The following is a 19,453-nucleotide window of genomic DNA, read 5'->3' as shown; positions in this document are numbered from 1 at the left end:
CAAGATGTTTCATTAAACTGTGAGGGTGGGTGCAGAAAAATGGGGAAAGTCAAAATTATTTTAAATCTGGGTAATATCTTCGTGGCCGTACTTCACTAACATAAATGACTACCAGTAAGACGCCTGAGGGCGAGAAGCAGGTCGCGTGCACGCATCCGCCTGGGTGACGGCAGACTGATGGGTGAGCGCTGGCGCTTTGGAATGGGGGGGTCAGATCAACGCATCCGCCTGGGTGACAGCAGACTGCTGGGCGAGCGCTGGCGCTTTGGAATGGGGGGGGTCAGATCAACATATCCGCCCGGGTGACAGCAGACTGCTGGGCGAGCGCTGGCGCTTTGGAATGGGAGGGTCAGATCAATATATCCGCCTGGGTGACAGCAGACTGCTGGGCGAGCGCTGGCGCTTTGGAATGGGGGGTCAGATCAACATATCCGCCTGGGTGACAGCAGACTGCTGGGCGAGCGCTGGCGCTTTGGCATGGATCAGATCAACATATGGAATGAATTCTGTACTGGCCATATATGGAGAGTGTGTCTTGAGTGTACAGGGTTTGATGAGGTCAGATCAACATACTGTATGGAATGTCAGAACAGGTCAGCTCCATATGAGGTCAGATCAACATATGGAATGTCAGAACAGGTCAGCTCCATATATGGAGATCTAAGGGTGGCAGCGGGGGCAGTGTCTTGAGTGTACAGGGTTTGATGAGGGCCCATATAGGGCCGGGCCTTCATTTTCGGGCCTGTTGAGAACTCTAGTTTTCGCCGGATCAACATATGGAATGTCACAACAGGTCAGCTCCATTTATGGAGATCTAAGGGTTTGAGGTCAGATGTTGCTGGCCAATATTGATGACATCAGGGATCTCCATATATGGTCTTAATGTTGATGACATCAGGGATCTCCATATATGGTCTTAATGTTGATGACATCAGGGATCTCCATCCCTGATGATGTCATGTGATGTCACGAGGCATGACCATATATGGTACCAAACAACTGACTGACGGGAAATGCACGATTTTCATAGTAAATGCGAACTGCAGTCGCATATTAATACACATTAGAAAATGTCCACAAAATGTTTGCGCATCCCTACAGTAAATGACTGGAGTACATGACTAACTGAATGATATACTCCAAAGAAAAATACAGAATGAAACAGTTTTGTTGTAAATATTACATAAGAGAAACTACTGAGTGAAACATGCCTGTGGTTGTCCATTCCGTTACTTTCATCCAAAGTTAGAGTCTTGGAAAAACACTAAAATATATTTTTTATGAGCTGTCATGAGTCGTTGTAAGAGAAATGGCTGACAACGCATTATCAAATAAATGGCACATCCTGGACACCATCATATCAGGGATAGGAAACAAGTTTTATATCATCTCTATCATTTCCAGGAAGATGTGCGTATAAAAACCTAGTGTCGGTGTGTGTTGGGTTGGGTAATCGAAAATCTACGTCAAAAACATAATTAACCCATTTTGGGGCGGGAACCCCTTTTGGTGTTAGCATTATGTTTATGCTTTAACTATTGAAAAATAGCAGATCTACAAGCTCGTAGCGCGCCACCGAGTGGCGCGCTACCAGCTTGTAGGTCTGCTATTTTTGAAAAATCGAAGAACGACCGACATAGAAACATAGCTTTTTCGGAAAACTGTCAGGATGTAGAAGAATTTTTTTAGAATCTGATCTCAGGTCAAAATGGGTTAAAAGAAGAGGTTTGCACAACATATACAGTAAAGCCGAGAGACTCTGGGCCGAGTCAGTAAAGACTTGACTGTCAGCAAAGTCAGTAGGCCTGAAAAACAAAAGCTAATATTTTCAGCTTCATACAGGAAATGAAATGTTTTGCATCAGCAGAGTCAGAACGAGGAGTACACGAGTGAGAAAAAGGTGGTGAAACAACCTTGGCCATAATGCTGTAGTGTAGTGTGTGTTTTTTGAGTAACTAACCAGATAAATTGTTTTGCTTCATCGGTCAATTACTGAAAGATGTGCGTGCGTGCGTGCGTGCGTGCGTGCGTGCGTGCGTTCGTGCCACACAGTTGTGGACATTGGACAAAGTACACAACCCCCTTTACTCCTGCTCAAATATTTACTTCACTTGAAATGAAAGCTTGTTCAGTAAAAGTAGTTGAAAAGTAGTTAAAAAAGGTTAAAACACAATGATAGTCGTCATTGTTATAGACCTGAGTTGTTGTGACAGGAGTCTCCCTGTCTCTCCAGCTACTTGATAAACAGAAAAATATTCATTTTTTTTCAGGTAGGTGAGAAAAGGTCAGCCAATCAGGAGAAGGTACCCATTTATCAGCTGTATATTTAATAAATATTCCAGTTCCAATTTTGCACCGTACAGAAGAACCACTGTGTTACACAACACCTACAGTATAGTCTCTATGGGTGTGTAACTTCTTTAAGAAAGTGTCAACTTTATTTCTATTCTACATTCTTTCCTACTGATTTGGCATTGATTATGAATGATTACACAGCTATCCGTGTTTATTCGTATTTAGACTAAATATTGCATTTATAAAGCGCCTTTATCCAAGGCCCTTTACAATGTGCCATTACATTCACCCACACACACATTCTCACACCGACCGCGGAGGAAACCATACAAGGCTCATCGGGAGAAGTTAGGGGTTCAGTGTTTTGCTCAAGGACACTTTCACACTTCGACTGACTGCGTGACTGCCTGACTGCGTGCACACTAAAGCTGTACCCTAGCCCTGTTTTTAGGACTCAAACTTTGCACGTAACTTTGGGAAAGTGTCATAGTAGCTTGTTTACAACTGAAACGGACTTCCTGTGCACTAACTTCCTCTTCAAAATAAGAGCCACATGTAATGATTAGTCAACACTAGTTTTATTTTTAAGTCTACTTACAGGACATTAACATCACATTTGAGTTCCTTTTGAATGCCTGTCAGATTTCTCTACATAACTGTCTCAGCTGTTGGTGCGCAAATGCGCCTTGCATGCCTTTGATCTACGCGCAGAAAACATTTTGACGACGTATGCGCACTGGCGCATCGGTTGTGTGCCCTCCTGATTATTAATAACATCTAAACATGTAAACACAACATGAACATAGTACTCTTATTATGCATATCGCATTCTCGCCGAGAAATATGTTCGAGTTAAAAAAGGGGGAAATAATAAAATAAAAAAAAGTCCATTAATTAAGATTCGAGTGCCAACCCTAACGAGCGAAGGTTCGAACCCCGAATGTTCGGGGACAGCCTTAGTGCACACACATGTACATCTATATGTCTGCACAGTGCACACATGTATTAGTCAGTCTCCTCCTGTAAAGTGCATGCACGGCAGCATATATAGGCCTATAGTACTTACAAGATTTATGAAGTGAAAGAAATGGTTCAGCTCTGGGCCGCGCCATCATCAGATAGCCATATTAGCCACTCACTTTGTTTATGGTCGCTCCCCTCTCAGATTTATACATGTGCTTCCTGCTCCCTCCCTCGCGCTCCCGGTCGCCACCGACCCCTCCCCTCCTCCCACCCATCATCATCTCCGTCCGGGAGGACCGGCAGTTGGCAACTTTTGCGATAGTGCGTCATGTAGCGGAGGAGGAAACCAGGGAGTGAGGGATTTGAGGCAGCCTGCACTACAAAATCCTCGGTGTCAATTTAACTCCCGACTAGTGTACAAAATGGACCCGTGACATTTAACACTGCGTGCGCTGCGAGCACCAGTGGCCTTTTTTGCTTTGCTTTCATATTTCAGGATCTGACTGTGACCCCTGCTGTCACCCCTTGACTCTGCGTTGGGTTGGGAGGGAATAGACTCCCCATGTAAACGCTGGCCATGCTTTGAATGTTGCGCAATTGTTTCTAAGGCAGACCTAGCCGTTGTGGAGTGAGATTTGGCAACGCACGACGCCTTTGTTTGGCTCATGATCAGCTGCAGATGTTGTACAGTAGGTGGATGAGGAACGGACTCCGCACTGCCGTTCAATAGAGTGTACAGATGCACTCATGTCAGGGAATCAGTATGTGGCCTTAAGCCATTCTTGGCGGGAACCCCTTTTGGTGTTAGCATTATGTTATGCTTTAGCTATTGAAAAATAGCAGATCTACAAGCTCATAGCGCGCCACCGAGTGGCGCGCTACGAGCTTGTAGATCTGCTATTTTTTTTTAATCATGAACATGTGGTGCAAAGCTTTGAATATATACTCTTTCAGAGCGAACGTTTTTAACTCAAATCTTTGCTTCTGGGAGGTGGTCCCTGAAACAACACATTTTCAGATGTGGGTCCGTGGCCAATTTCATATATTTTTGGGGGTCCTTGACATGAAATATTGAGACATTTTAAAAAAGACATTTTTTAAATTTCGACGTCAGGCCTAAATGGGTTAAGGGAGGGAGGGAGGGAGGGAGGGAGGGGGGGAGGGCGGGGGGGACGACGACAAACAAATGAGCATGTCCAAAACAAACTTACAGAGGGAAAATGGCTTTCAGAATAACACTGAAAACTGTGCACGCATGGCATATTAAGAAGCATGTCAAGTTTTCATCGAACATTCTTTTCCAATCACCGGACTCCCACACACACAGCACTGCTGCAGCATTCTTTCAACATGCCGACACACAACAGCAGCAGCTGTACACTAACTCAGAGAAAACACCAAACCGTCCGTCCTCCTTTTGCCCCATTTAGTGTCGGGAGGATTTCGTAACCTTTCTCTTTTCTGGACTGTGCTGGGTGTTTTGGACATGAAGCTTGCTTTGCATGCTGCTGGGCTGGGCCTGCTTGGGGAGGGTGTGAGGGAGGGTGTCCTCCAGGCTGGAGTCAACACTGACAAATGGTCACTGTCAGAAACCGTACAATCTGGCAGTGTTGGAAAAAAAAGTTAAAAGTCTGTTACTTAATACTTTACTTGAGTAAAGTACAAAAGTAAAAAGTACTCATTATGCAGAATGTCCCATTTCACGAGTTCAATATGTATTCAAATCTTTTGAAAATAGCAGATCTACAAGCTCACAATGTGTTGCATCGCAGCATGTTGTGAGCTTGTAGATCTGTCATTTTCAAATAGTCAAAGTATATAATAAGGTTAAAGTTTTGCATTCAATTCTATAAAGTAACTACTGTTGCAAGTAACTGCATTTTACAAATAATTGTAGTGAAGTAAAAGTACAATATTTGCATCTGAGATGTAGTGGAGTAGAAGTAAAAGTAATTTGAAAATTGGAAATACTCAAGTAAAGTAAAAAATGCCTCAAAATGACTTGTGTTGAGTACATGTACGGTACTTTCCACCACTGTAATCTGGGAACCCATCGCCAAAAAAGGGGGACCTTTCTTTTTCCTTTGAAATTCCTTTGAAATTGAGTCGCGGAGCTCTGACTCTGTCTAGAACAGTGGTAGGACCCCCAAAGTCCGCCTCTGCCGCGGAGCAGGGAGAGAGAGGATCATGTTATGACGAAGAAACCGGAAATCGATACTTATGCTGGGGTGCTAGGGCTTCTGGGAAATTGAGTCCAATGCAAGCGGACGGAGGTTTTGTATGACTACAACAGCCTCCCAGCCCCCTCCTTTCTGCTTTGCAAGATGGCGGGTGGTGCGATCGTCCAAAAACAAACTAAGGTACGGATATGGACCGGATTTTCACAGATCAAACGCCCAAATACTTCAGCGTATGATCTAAAGGTAATAAAACAATCCAGGCAGCGTAGGAATTTTGATTATAATGCGGGAAACACGGAATACGCAGTAGAACTGTTAATTTAACTCAGAGCACTCTCTGAGTTACAGACCCATAAGGGTCCATTTTGGTTCCAAACTATCATTTAGCTGGGGACCCCCTGGGACTCCCTCAAGGACCCCTGGGGGTCCCTGGACCCCACTTTGGGAACCACTGGTGTAGAAACTGTATGTATGCCTTGGCTTGACTCCCGCTCTCTGCTGCCCTCGCAGGAGTCACAGGAGCCACTGTGGGTGTAAACTAGGGGTGTGCTGAAATATCGATATGGCGATATATATCGATGCGTCCTCCCGCAATTTTTTTTTTTTTTTAATGTTGTTCATAATGAAGTGATGAACAACATGTTTAGAAAATAATAATAATAATAATAATGAATTGCATTTTTATAGCGCTTTTCCAAGTGCTCAAAGCGCTTTACAATGGTTCATTCATTCATACATTGGGAGGTGAAGCGGCGAACAGTCAACGCCAGCGTCCTCACTTCCCACTTTCACACACCAATGGTGGCAAGCTTACACCAACCGACTCATTTGAGGCACTGTAGGGTTCAGTGTCTTGCCCAAGGACACTTCGACATGTGGACAGGAGGAGCCGGGATTCGAACCGCCGACCCAGGGATCATTGGACAACCTGCTCTACCTCCTGAGCCACAGCCGCCCCAGAAAAGGAGGAAATGACAGCTAAAATAAAGCAAATCAGATTCCACAGCAACCAGAAGTAGGCTACTGAATTACTGGATGGTGATTTGTCCAAACAGCTTTGTGGGAATACAAAATGCAAATTCCCCAGCAGTGGACAAGTCCACTGACACCAGTGATAATGGTCCGTTTGTGGTGTTTGTGAGGCATTATGATGATACCAGTGATAATGGTCAGTTGGTGGTGTTTGTGAGGTATTATGAGAGTATGAGGCAAGAGTTTATTGAGTATTAATTTAGTGTTTGAGTGGTGCAACCACTATAGACAGCTATGTGTGTGTCCCTCCTTGTGTCCGAGCACGAAAATAGCATTTTTTTCAGCTCCAAGTATTTTGTAGAATATCGTGATATATCGTTGATGAAATTTCATACAATATATTGATATATCGCAAATATCGCAATATATTGAATATCGTGATATTATCGTTATCGAGGGCCTAATATCGCGATATATATCGTATCGTGAGGTACCCATATCGTCCCACCCCTACTGTAAGCACACCTGGGCTTCCTTGCGCGGCCAAAAGCCGCTCGTGGCAGGTGTCTCTTCAGGGCTTTTAGACAGCTGGTGGATGGAAATTAAGCTCCACCCACGCCGCGTCGGCCAGATTCCCGGAAAAGCTTGCACCCACGTGGGTGGAGCTTAATTTCCATCCACCAGCTGAAAAATAGCAGATCTACAAGCTCATAGCACGCCACCGAGTGGCACGCTACGAGCTTGTAGGTCTGCTATTTTTGAAAAATCGAAGAACCACTGACATAGAAACATAGCTTTTTCATAAAACTGTCAGGATGTAGAGGACATTTTTAGAATCTGATCTCAGGTCAAAATGGGTTAAGTTGTAACAGAGTAGTTCTATAATGCAGTATTGATTTGATTCTTTAACTTTTTCCACCACTGGACGGGAGTGACTGGTTTGGATGCCGATGTTATGAGACTGATTGCCAGGGAGTGAATAAGGCTTTATATCTTGGAGGTGCGGCCTGTCAAAGGGGCTCAGTATTCACTGTTTAACTGTTTATTGAGAATGTATTTGTGTTATTGAGTATTTTTGCCGAAAATGTGCACAATAGTTGGTTAGGGAGGGCTCATTCCTCATAATAATTCTCTACGCTATGCTACAGTCATCTGCACACGCAAACAAACGTACACGCACACACTCACGCCACGCGTGCATGTGCAGATTGCGCACACAGACCGATATGGAATTTTGTGACCAATACGATAACCGATACGATAGAGGGTATACAATCACCGATAACCGATACACAACCGATACAGTGGTATTTTTTTTACTGGAATAAAAACAGGCCTTTTCTGTGAGGATTGTGCAAAGATTTTGCACTGATATGATTATGCAAAGGTACAGTCACAGTGACAGTAGTACAGACAGCCCTGCTTTCTTAAACCAATGACTTTATTCAAAGCTTTATTCAAATCAGGGTCCATTTGGTTCCATTTGTATGCTCACACTATACAAAGTGTTGTTTTTGGCAGGCATTTTTTAATTTAGTCAGTCTTAGTCACATTTTAGTCATTTGGACGAAATGCTTATTAGTTTTAGTCACATTTTAGTCATTTCTATCCATGATAATTTAAGTCTAGTTTTAGGCGACGGTTTTAGTCAGTTTTAGTCAAAAATAAAAGATGTATTTCATTTTCGACAGTATTAGCACAATCATATCTTAAATTATAACAGTATTATCATAAAATATATATCCGTTTGAAGGTTCAAATTATGTATAATAAAAATACAACTAGAGCCTCTAGAAAGGCTAGAGACAATTTTGGTCAGTATTATGTGTGTCTTAAGTACCAGGTCTTATTACTTAACTTAAGACCTGGAGGCGTGATCAATGCCATTTGGCTATTCTGAGTGGCCAAACAGCATTGACCACGCCTCCAGGTCTTAAAGGACCTATAACATAAAATTCAACTTTTTCAATTTCTTTTGTGTTTTTGGGGCTCCCATATATGTGTTTTCTATCTCCACAAATAACCAATTTTGAACAATCAGGCTTTCATATCATATAGGTGCTTTAATGGAAATTGCTCTCAGGAACAGCTCAACTGATTTGGTCCTCATCGTGATGTCATCAATGTCACCCTACTTTGTATAATTCCTCCTCTTCTTCAGTCTTCAGTTCCAAATTTGCATTTCCACCTTGTTTACAATATCCACCATTGTTGATTTTCCAAGCTGGCATGGAATGGAAACAAGCCTGGTTTTATCTAGCATCAGTATTCTAATGACTCAAATATTAAATAATCTGCATATCAGCACATTGTGGTACTGCAGCTAAAACTGCTTTCAAAGTCCAGAAAGAAATGACAAGGACTGGTTATATCAGAGTGGTGATTGAGGCTCAAACCATTAGAAATAACTTTGAGGGACATAGACAATATGATATTAAATATTAAAAGCAGTTTTAAAATGCATGTTATTTGCGCTTTAAGTTAAGTAATAAGACCTGGTACTTAAGACACGCATAATACTGCCCAGTGTTGCCAAGGCTGGTCATTATAAGCTACTTTGGACTTGTTTATCTGTAAAGTTTCTATTCTATATTGGTGGTCCTTCAATGTTGGGCAGTAGAGTTACTACATATTACTGTAATATTATTACGCTTTCCAGTAACGAGTAATATAACGAATTACTCAGCAGAAATAGTAATATAGTAACTATTTACTCCGCCAAAACACGCTTCGTTACCCCTTACTTTCACTTACAAATGAGCGTCATTTGTTTTTGTTCATTCGTTCAGTTATGCACTCATAGTAGATGGCTGTCGCATGGCATGCAAAAATAGAACAGATCTACAAGCTATCAACGGGTAAAAACAGAGATGCGTTGTAGCTTGTAGATATGTTTTTTGTTATCCTGCACAGGTCTGTGCAGACAGTCGCTTCACTTCCAAACAACAGACAGAAAGACGGACCATGAGTCCATGACGACAGAGAAATGTATCGGTATTGTTTTGCATTCTTGTCTGTCAAACATGCCAAATATATTAATGTCCGTTGTAAAGTTTGGGTGTGTGCAAAATAACACTTTGTCGACAACGTGTTGAAGCATCTGTTGACGCACGAGAAACACAGAGCCATGCAGGCAAAACAGACTGGATTTCAGTATCCGCCGGGACATTAAATGGAGACTATCTGAAGAATTGGCTCGTCGCTGCATGGGTGAATTGTTGTAGACGAGAGTTTAACCCTCATGCACAGTTGACTCGGCCTCATTTAGTCCATCAAAATACCGTTGAGGTCCAATGTCAGGCTGCCTCCAATCTGAGAACCCATCGGCAAATAAAGGAATGGCAGCGCCCTCTTTTTCCTTGAAATTGGACGTAAGTCAACAGTCTGTCTTGAGAGACTAGGCTGCCTCAAAAAGGTCAGAGACTGTTGCTTTGTTGGTTATTTATGTATACAATAATACAATATATACTGTCTGTTTTGAGATACTGCAGCCATGTGTGTGCAGTTCAGATTGTTGATGTTGAATTCCAAATGTGGAATATGCAGCAGAAAAAGACTGATGAGAGACTGTTGACTATTTTTGAGTGGTGCAAACCCCTCCAACAACCAGCTTTGTTTGTATCCGTGTTTGTGTGTACCTGTACGTGGGGCCCAAAAGAATGAGCATGGTTACTATGGTCACTGACATTACGTCAGACCACAGCTGATCAGGCTATATATAAGACCTTGCACCACTCAGTTCACACAGGTGTGATTTTTGTTTTATATCCTGCAATTATTCAGTTTGGCTGATTGGAGACTTCTTATTCCAATGAATTGGATTCAGTTGTAAAAGGAGCTGGCTAAACAGATTGTGTTATTTTGCGGGTGGAAGGGGCCCGGTTGAAAAGTAATATGAAGTAATGATGTAACTATATTACTCTTGATTCCAGGTAATAAGTAATGTAATTACTTTTTCTAATTTTCTGTAATAAGTAAAGTAAACACATTACTCTCCTAAGTAATATTGCCCAACATGGTCCTTGACATGAAAATGTTTGAGAGCCACTGGTCTAAAACAACATTGGACAACGAAGTGTGACAGTCAGCCCTATAGTTGCTTATTTTAGACTTATTTTCTGATTTTTTCTGATTTTCTGACTTTGATCTGGCCTATTAACTTATGTGTTGCTGCTCTTCTTTCTTCTATTTTTAACATGTTGTGGCTGTTTTCTGTCAGCATGGAGTGGAGTGCAGTGCGGATCAAAGTCAATCAAAGTGTGTGTGTGTGTGTGTGTGTGTGTGTGTGTGTGTGAAGATATGTGAAGTGAAGACACACACACACTCACGGGACACCTCGGTGCGCTCTGCTGGAGAAAATAAATCATTACGCTAGGCACACACACACACACACACACACACACACACACACACACACACACACACACACACACACACACACACACACACACACACACACACACACTCTCTCCCCCCCCCCCTCTCTCTCTCTCTCTCTCCCACTCCCTTCTTAATCCCATGCACAAACTCTCATACAGATGGATACACACACAAAAAACACAAATCCCACACATTGCGATGTGTATGCGTTTCATTTAGTCTTGCTGCCCTTTTGGATTATGATTTATTACAGTTATGTTTTTTTTTGTTTTGTCAATCTGCATCGGTTGGAAAGCGCTTTGTGTCAACAACTCCTGTTGTTTTTATATGTGCTATATAAATAAAGGTGACTTGACTTGACTTGCATTGACTAATACTACCCCCCCCCCCCCCACACACACACACACACACACACACACACACACACACACACACCCACTCCCTACGCCCCCCCCCCCTGAGCCCCCAGCTCAAATAAAGACAGCAAGGCTGCACACATAAACACACTCCCTCAGTCTGTGCGTAACACTGAAATGGTTTCCACTTGCCACGTGAACCTCCTCTCTTCTCTCCATCTGCTTTTCACATGCACTGCGCCCCCGAGTGCTCACTCGCTCTCTCTCTCTCTCTTGCTCTCTTTCACTCTCTTCCCCTCACCCCTTCTCTGTTGCACCCCCCCCCCCCCCCCCCTCCCCCATGTAAACTATCCCCAACGCTCCGTCAGAGGAATCAGAACCGGAAATATAAGTGTGACAATTGCGTGTCAGTGATGACCATCAAGTGTACAATGTAGCGGTTCCATTTGTACACGCTCTGAGTTCAATTAACATTGATTTTGGGGGTCCCCAGAGATAGAAATGCCCTTAAATGGGGGTCCGTAGACTAATGCATGTCAAACAGGGGGTCCTTGAAATTAAACAGGGTTGACAATCATTGCTAGAGCCGTAAAAATCTTCTCTTGTGGTTGTGGGGGTCCCTGGCATATATTTTCAAATGGGGGGTCTGCAGGCTAATTAGTGTCAATTTGGGGGTCCTTGACATGAAAAGGTTTGGGAACCACTGCTTTAGGACATCACACCATTCTTGCCTTTCATTTCCTCTCCCTTGTCCCTGTTCTTTTCCTTTCATCTAGTAGCCTAAAGACTGAACCAGGAGTTAATACAGGGCACTTTTATTTGACACAGTGTTAAAATGACATGATTATGTCTTCAGGGCATTCGAGGATGATACAGCATGACGACTATGTTTAGGATAATAATCCTATCCCATTATTGCGAACGCAGTGATTGCGAACGCAGGGAGCACTAACTATGAGACCTAGCAGAACATGTCTGTGTGTCTGTCTGTCTGTGTGTGTGTGTCACGCTGTAACACCACCCGCCCGCCACCAGAGGGCGCAGCTGTATCACACACAAAAAACACACACACACGCACGCACGCACGCACGCACACACACACACACACACACACACACACACACACAAAAAACTTAACTTAAAAAACGTAACTTAAAAAACAATCTTAAAAAACACACAAAAAAGAGAACTTAAAAAAAACCTTAAAAAAGCACGCACGCACACATACACACACTAAAAAAAGAACTTAAAAAAAACTTAACTTAAAAAAAAATCTTAAAAAACACACAAAGAGAACTTAAAAAAAACCTTAAAAAAGTACTTAATTTATTCTAATTGTTGTTATTGCAATTTACGAGCTGCGTTCGCTTCCCGCGTTCGCGCGTCTTACTTGTACCTAGTCTGTCCACTTTTCCAGTAAAACAGTTGGACGGGGGTGGTGATAAAATACTCGTGCTTCGACAACATAAACATTCCATCATATCTCTCAGGCAGGCCAGACGGTACCGTAGCTGCATGTCCTTTCCTGAACCTTCCAGAAGATGGAGGGCTACAGATATGGTGTTGACTCAACAGCATGGACCCCTTCCAGCCAAGAAGAGCCCCATAGGGCTTCTGATTTGATTGCAGCGGAGGTCACAGTTGGAGAACAATAACTGAGACGCAGGCCAGAGTCTTTACTGAAACCACATGAAGGATGGAGATCCCCCTAAACAAACACTGCGATCCACTCTCAAAGCGGGTTGGGGGCCGCTCAGTTGTCTGTGTCATCTATCAATCCCTTCCACGAGGAAGACATATCCACCAAGAAAGAGACGATAAAGAAAAGACACAGAGGGCAGTATTATGTGTGTCTGAAGTACCAGGTCTTATTACTTAACTTAAGACCTGGAGGCGTGATCAATGCCATTTGGCTATTCTGAGTGGCCAAACAGCATTGACCACGCCTCCAGGTCTTAACCCATTTTGACCTGAGATCAGATTCTAAAAATGTCTTTTACATCCTGACAGTTTTCTGAAAAAGCTATGTTTCTATGTCAGTGGTTCTTCGATTTTTCAAAAATAGCAGACCTACAAGCTTGTAGATCTGCTATTTTTCAATAGCTAAAGCATAGCATAATTCTAACACCAAAAAGGGTTCCCGCCCAAAATGGGTTAAGTTAAGTCATAAGACCTGGTACTTAAGACACGCATAATACTGCCCAGAATGTGAGAGAGATGGTGATGGTTTGGGGGCAGTGATGAGGATAGAAGGCTGGCCATCTTTGATGGACTGCGTTAACCTAAAGGCCACTCTCTCGTACGTCTGTGATTCCTTCAGCTTCTTCTTCATGCCAGGTAAACAGAGTTCCTAACCCGTGCTCTGACCACATGCAGTTTTGTGGCTGGGGGCAACATTCTCCAGTTAGGGCCGGGGCTTAGTAAAACTCTTAGGGGAGACCTGCACCGTGTAATTATGGCCACCATAAGCTGCAGCTACAGCACAAATTCACCACAGACTCACGGTGCAATTTCTCCGCTGTGTCCGGCTCTAATAGAGAAACGAGCAATATTTCAGCTGCAGTTTAAAACCCCCATGTCCAGCACAGGAGGCCCCGGTGAAGGTTTAGAGGTGTTGGCAGTGGTGGAAATTAAAACGTTTTTTTACCTTAAGTAAAAGAATCAATACTGCAATGTAGAAATATTCTGTTACAAATAAAAGTTCGGAATTCAAAATGTCCTTGAGTAAAAGTACAAAAGTAAAAAATGTACTTAAAGTACCAAAAGTTAAAGTATACTCATTGTGCAGAATGTCCCATTTCGCAAGTTCCAAATGTATAAAAGATATTTAGAAAATAGCCGAGGTACAAGCTCACAGTGCGTCGCATCGCTTGTAGATCTGCTATTTTCAAACGTTGTTTTGTTATAATAAAGTCAAAAGTAAAACATTTGTGGCTCACTCCACAAATGTACTTAGTTACTTTCCACCATGCACCACCTAAACCTTAGTTACTTAGCCGGTGTCAAAATATCAGATATAAGCTCATTGTGCGGTGAGACATTGTGAGCTTGTAGATCGGTTATGTTGGGTATGCAGTCGACGCAATGTGCAAACGAGCATACTGTAACTACTGTGTCTATATAACCAGGCAAAAGGAATCATGGAATTCCTTTTTCCACTGAATGACTTGAGCCCTCGTGTCAATTACAGTATGTGCTGCAGGATGGATACTGTAGGCTTGACGCTCTTCATAACAGACACACAGAAAGCAAACCTGCATGTAATTAACATTGGACATTTGTCATCTATGCAGAATAGACCAGCTGACTGTCATATAAAACCACACATGTGAATGAAACACACGGCATGAGTGAGTTTCCAGGCAGCCAATCTGTCTAAGTGGGAGCCAATCTAATATCTAGCACACAGTCTGAATGTAGGGCTACTACGCACGCACACGGTGCACGCACACACACACACACACACGGTACACACACACACACGCACACACACACACGCACAGCTGAAGTAAGACAATCTTTCCATTTCACTATGTGGCTGGAATTCACTCTTACGTAAAGCCCCCAATACCATAGAGCATATAATGAAATTAGTAGGAGTCTTATTTCATTTGGAGACGGCTCTGTTACAGGCTTTTCAGGCAGAGAGGGTCTCCTGGAACAAAATGAAATGACCCGGGTAGAGGACACTTAGTAAGATTACCGTATAGCTAGGCTACATCATCACACATGGAGAGCAGAAACGAGCCTAATTTGTACTTGGTCGTAAAACAATGTCACTCGCCGAATAACTGTTATTTTCAGCGAGCGCAGCTGTACAATCAAGTATAAATTAGCTTTATTTAATTACTGTTGCCAAGTAATGTAATGTACTGTACTGTATGTGGGCTTGCTAAGGTTGTCTGCAAGTGTAAACATGCACAAGCAAGCATGCATGCATGCGTACACACACACGCACATAGTTATTATGCACGTGCACGCATGCACACACACACACACACACACACACACACACACACACACACACACACACACACACACACACACACACACACACACACACACACTGCACAACAAGCACAGCTGTTCATTAAACTCTCAAAGGCTCCTCCCTCTAAACATGTTCCAAGTTCTTGCTCCCATTGACATCAGCTGAGTCACACACATAGTTATGTGCACACATACATCTATGTACTGTACACCCTTACAGTGTACACACACACACACACACACACACACACACACACACATACACACACACACACACACACACACACACACACACACACACACACACACACACACACACACACACACACACACTTTTTAACAAGTCAGACCTCTGGGAGATTGCTGAGGTGGAGCGCCACACCTAATACCATCAGCTCCCACTGAGTACTTATACCACCTGTCTATAGTTACCCAAGCCATGCTACTACATATACATACAGTAAGCTGAGTTGGCAGTGCCCACGATTGAACCCAGAGCCTTGCCATTCAAAGCACGCACGCACACACACACACACACACACACACACACACACACACGCCCAACCCCGAGCCCAGTGGATACAGATCATAGCTGCAGTAACAGGTGGTTGCTCCCAACCGTTGCTTGTTTGCTTAACCCTTTCATCACAATAACAGCGGGTTCGCTCAGGGTGTGTACTGCAGGCACAGTGTACTGATATGGTAGACTTCTACCATCCTTCTGCACTTTACTTTTCTCTGCTTTGTGCAAGTCTGGAAAAAAAAAGGTTGCCCGACTGCCGTCAAGTACGTGCTCCATTGTTGTCTGTGTACAATGGCCACGGACATATTCAAGTACAGTGTACACACACGGCAATTGTGACCTTTAACCCATTTTGACCTGAGATCAGATTCTAAAAATGTCTTCTACATCCTGACAGTTTTCTGAAAAAGCTATGTTTCTATGTCAGTCGTTCTTCGATTTTTCAAAAATAGCAGACCTACAGGCTCGTAGCGCGCCACTCGGTGGCGCGCTATGAGCTTGTAGATCTGCTATTTTTCAATAGCTAAGGCATAACATAATGCTAACACCAAAAGGGGTTCCCGAACACCGACCTTTTTTTGTTATCAATCAACCCTGTATATATATACCCTCATGATAAATTATTGAAATACAGTAAGAAATGAATTCATCTAGTGTATGTAATATGCCTAATTAATACCACTGTCATATGTCGGTATCCTACGCTGAAAATATCAGACCTACAAGCTCACAGCACGGCACATTTGTGACGCGTTGTGAATTTCTAGATCTGCTATAATGTCGACATGGGACACCGAGTGGCCACCGAGTGGCGCGCTACGAGCTTGTAGGTCTGCTAATGTCGACATGGGACACCGTCGCACCACTAGTACAGAATAAATACGTTTTAAGTGAACCATTTTGGGCGGGAACCCCTTTTGGTGTTAGCATTATGTTATGCTTTAGCTATTGAAAAATAGCAGAGTGGCGCACTATGAGCTTGTAGGTCTGCTATTTTTGAAAAATCGAAGAACGACTGACATAGTAACATAGCTTTTTCAGAAAGCTGTCAGGATGTAGAAGACATTTTTAGAATCTGATCTCAGGTCAAAATGGGTTAATTGAACAAAGGTGTGGCTGATTTGACTGATTACATTATGCTGTATAGTCTCTGATGGTTCTCTTACCTGACTTGCGCTTGCAGGATCCCCCACAGTCTCTGAAAAGGAAGCAACACCAGAGAGGCATGGTCAGTGTCCATACAGTATGTGTGTGTATGTGTGTGTGTGTGTGTGTACTGTTAGTCTCAGCCCTTTAGAAGGACCATCACAGCAACCGGGGCACACTCCATACACAGCGGGCAGCACACCCAAACCTGTCACCATAGAGCCGCTATCAGCGCCTAGACATGAGCGGCCAAACCCTCATTAAGAATGCCTGTAGAATTTGACCCACTCTCTGAGAGAGGGGGTGTGATAGGACACAAATAGTGGAGTGAAGAGCAACAGTGACTGTGTGTGAGTGTGTGTGTGAGAGAGAGAGAGAGAGAGAGAGAGAGAGAGAGAGAGAGAGAGAATCAATACTGCAATATAGTACAAGAAAGACGCGTAAACGCGGGAAGCGAACAAAGTGTTGTGGCAGTCTGACACACACACCTCTGTATCGTTCCAATTTCAGTTGCCCTCTGGTGGCGGGCGGGTGGTGTTACAGCGTGACACACAGACATACAGACTGACACACAGACAGTTTTGTCCAGCTTCTATAGTTAGTGCTCACTTTGTTCGCAATAATTCCAGAATTCAACTACTACTACTACTACTACTTGAGTAAAAGTGCAAAGGTATTGGCATCAGAATGTACTTACATAAAAGTACTCGTTATGCAGAATGTCACAAGTTTTCAAATGTGTACAAATCTTGAAATCTTGAAAATAGCAGATCTACACGCTCACAATGCGTCGCATCGCAAGCTTGCAGATCGGCTATTTTCAAATGGCCAAAATGTATACAGGGTTGAAGTGGTTAATGTAGCCTACCGGTATATGTTTTGTAAATTTGTAAAGTAACTAGCATACCAAAAAAAACTTTTCAAACATTTGTAGTGGAGTAAAAGTACAATATTTACCTCGAGAGATGTATAGTGGAGTAGAAGTAATAGTATTGAATATTGGAAATAGTCCAGTAAAGTAATTTAAGTACCTCACAATTTTACTTAAATACAGTTCTTGAGTAAATGTACTAAGCTACTTTCCACCACTGGTGGCGATCACAGCTCCTGGTCCATGTACTGCTGTGTCTATATGTAGATTATGTACTGTATGTGGACAGAAATGCATGAGTCGCCGCTGTACTGTACTGTAGTTCACAGAATTGCATTCATGCTTTAGTGTTTAGTATCCTCTGTCGTGCACCGTTCAATTGCGTGTCCCATTCGGGGGTTTCAATGTCAAAGAAGTGTCCCTCTGTTCCCCAGCTCACAGTAAAGCACGTCTTATTACTGAATGCATGCATGGGCTAGTATAGAAACGCATACTGTTCCATTCTGTATAGCAACACAATGACCGCGCTCTGTTCTCTGTAGCTGCCCCAACCCAGAGGGCCCAGTGGGGAGGGAGGAGAAGAAGCTGAGCGCTAGCGCATGCATCGCAAGTGCCTCTGGGACGCCTAACTGTGTGTGTGTGTGTGTGTGTGTGTGTGTGTGTGTGTGTGTGTGTGTGTGTGTGTGTGTGTGTGTGTGTGTGTGTGTGTGTGTGTGTGTGTGTGTGTGTGTGTGTGTGTGTGTGTGTGTGTGTGTGTGTGTGTGTGTGTGTGTGTGTGTGTGTGTGCGTGCGTGCATGGTGCATGTACACACGCACGTGTGTGTGCATACCTTGTATGTACATATATTTCACAGTTTTTTTTTTCTTTTTGTAAATGAATGCCCCACTTACCACAGTGTAAATGCGCCTAGTACCGTGATTCATGAGAGGCCTGCGGTTTTTTTGTACGCACGGATAGAAGTTGAGGGGCGACAACGCAAGCGTATCTATTCACGTGGGCGCGGTCCCGTGAAATTGTCTCGCGCGCCGTGCTCGTTTTGTGCACACGCCCGGCCACGACTGACTAGACCTGGATTGTGCCTGGATCTGCCTAATGATGATGTCACTGGTGGACGGGTGTCCGAACTGCCCAAAGCCCTCCTATGAGACACAGACTGAGTAGGGAAAAAAATGGTGGTGTTTTATCATGAACATTAGTGAGGACCAATTATATGAAGAGATGTTGAAAAGTGGTGAAGTGGTCCTTTAATACTGCCGTGAAAATGAATGCCCTGCACAGTGTGATACTACAGTGTCACAAATTAAAGTAGTCAATCTAATAAACTCAGGGTTAGAGCTTGTAAATCTGCTATGTTCGTCATTTTAAATGTTTAACAAGATCGAGCTTTTGACTACTATACTTTATTATTGGAACACAGGTTCTTTTGTTCCATTTCCTGAAAGGTAACCGTCTTGGACATAGAAGGTTTCCACACGACTGCCGGTCCTTATGTAGTTACGGAGGACGCACTGCAGTGTTGCCATGTCTGCTTATCATAAGCGACGTTGGGCATTGTTTTTTCTGTAAAGTCGCTTGAAAATATTGGTTAGTTTCTTTGGGGGTGCAATGCATACGTTTTGTTAGACATACTAACAGTCCGACAGGCGTTAGTCTGACAACACCGTCACTCCCGACATGCAGGTTAAAAGTAACCCGTGGCAGGTTACAACTAACCCGTGGCAGGTTAAAACTAACCCGTGGCTCCCAACATGTGTGGCAGGTTAAAACTAACCCGTG

General features: G+C 43.3%; 1 protein-coding gene and 1 long non-coding RNA gene across 3 annotated transcripts in view; one reads left to right on the top strand and one right to left on the bottom strand.

Moving 5' to 3' along the window:
* The window catches only part of LOC306931558, a 67,451-nt gene extending 54,488 nt beyond the window's left edge, over positions 1-12,963 (top strand). Inside the window, exon 4 of the long non-coding RNA XR_013791023.1 lies at positions 12,637-12,963. This is a non-coding gene — a long non-coding RNA (uncharacterized lncRNA). The remainder of the gene's footprint in view (positions 1-12,636) is intronic.
* Positions 1-19,453, bottom strand: part of LOC306931547 (SH3 and PX domain-containing protein 2A-like) — a 97,227-nt gene that overhangs the window by 36,332 nt on the left and 41,442 nt on the right. For both annotated transcript variants that reach the window (XM_079512954.1, XM_079512955.1), the window contains exon 6: positions 16,826-16,857. In XM_079512954.1, coding sequence (XP_079369080.1) covers positions 16,826-16,857 — 32 coding nt within the window. The remainder of the gene's footprint in view (positions 1-16,825; positions 16,858-19,453) is intronic.

This window comes from Electrona antarctica (genome assembly GCF_951216825.1).
Source record: "Electrona antarctica genome assembly, chromosome: 10".
Lineage (NCBI taxonomy): Eukaryota > Metazoa > Chordata > Actinopteri > Myctophiformes > Myctophidae > Electrona > Electrona antarctica.
This window is presented reverse-complemented; position numbering and strand designations above follow the sequence as displayed.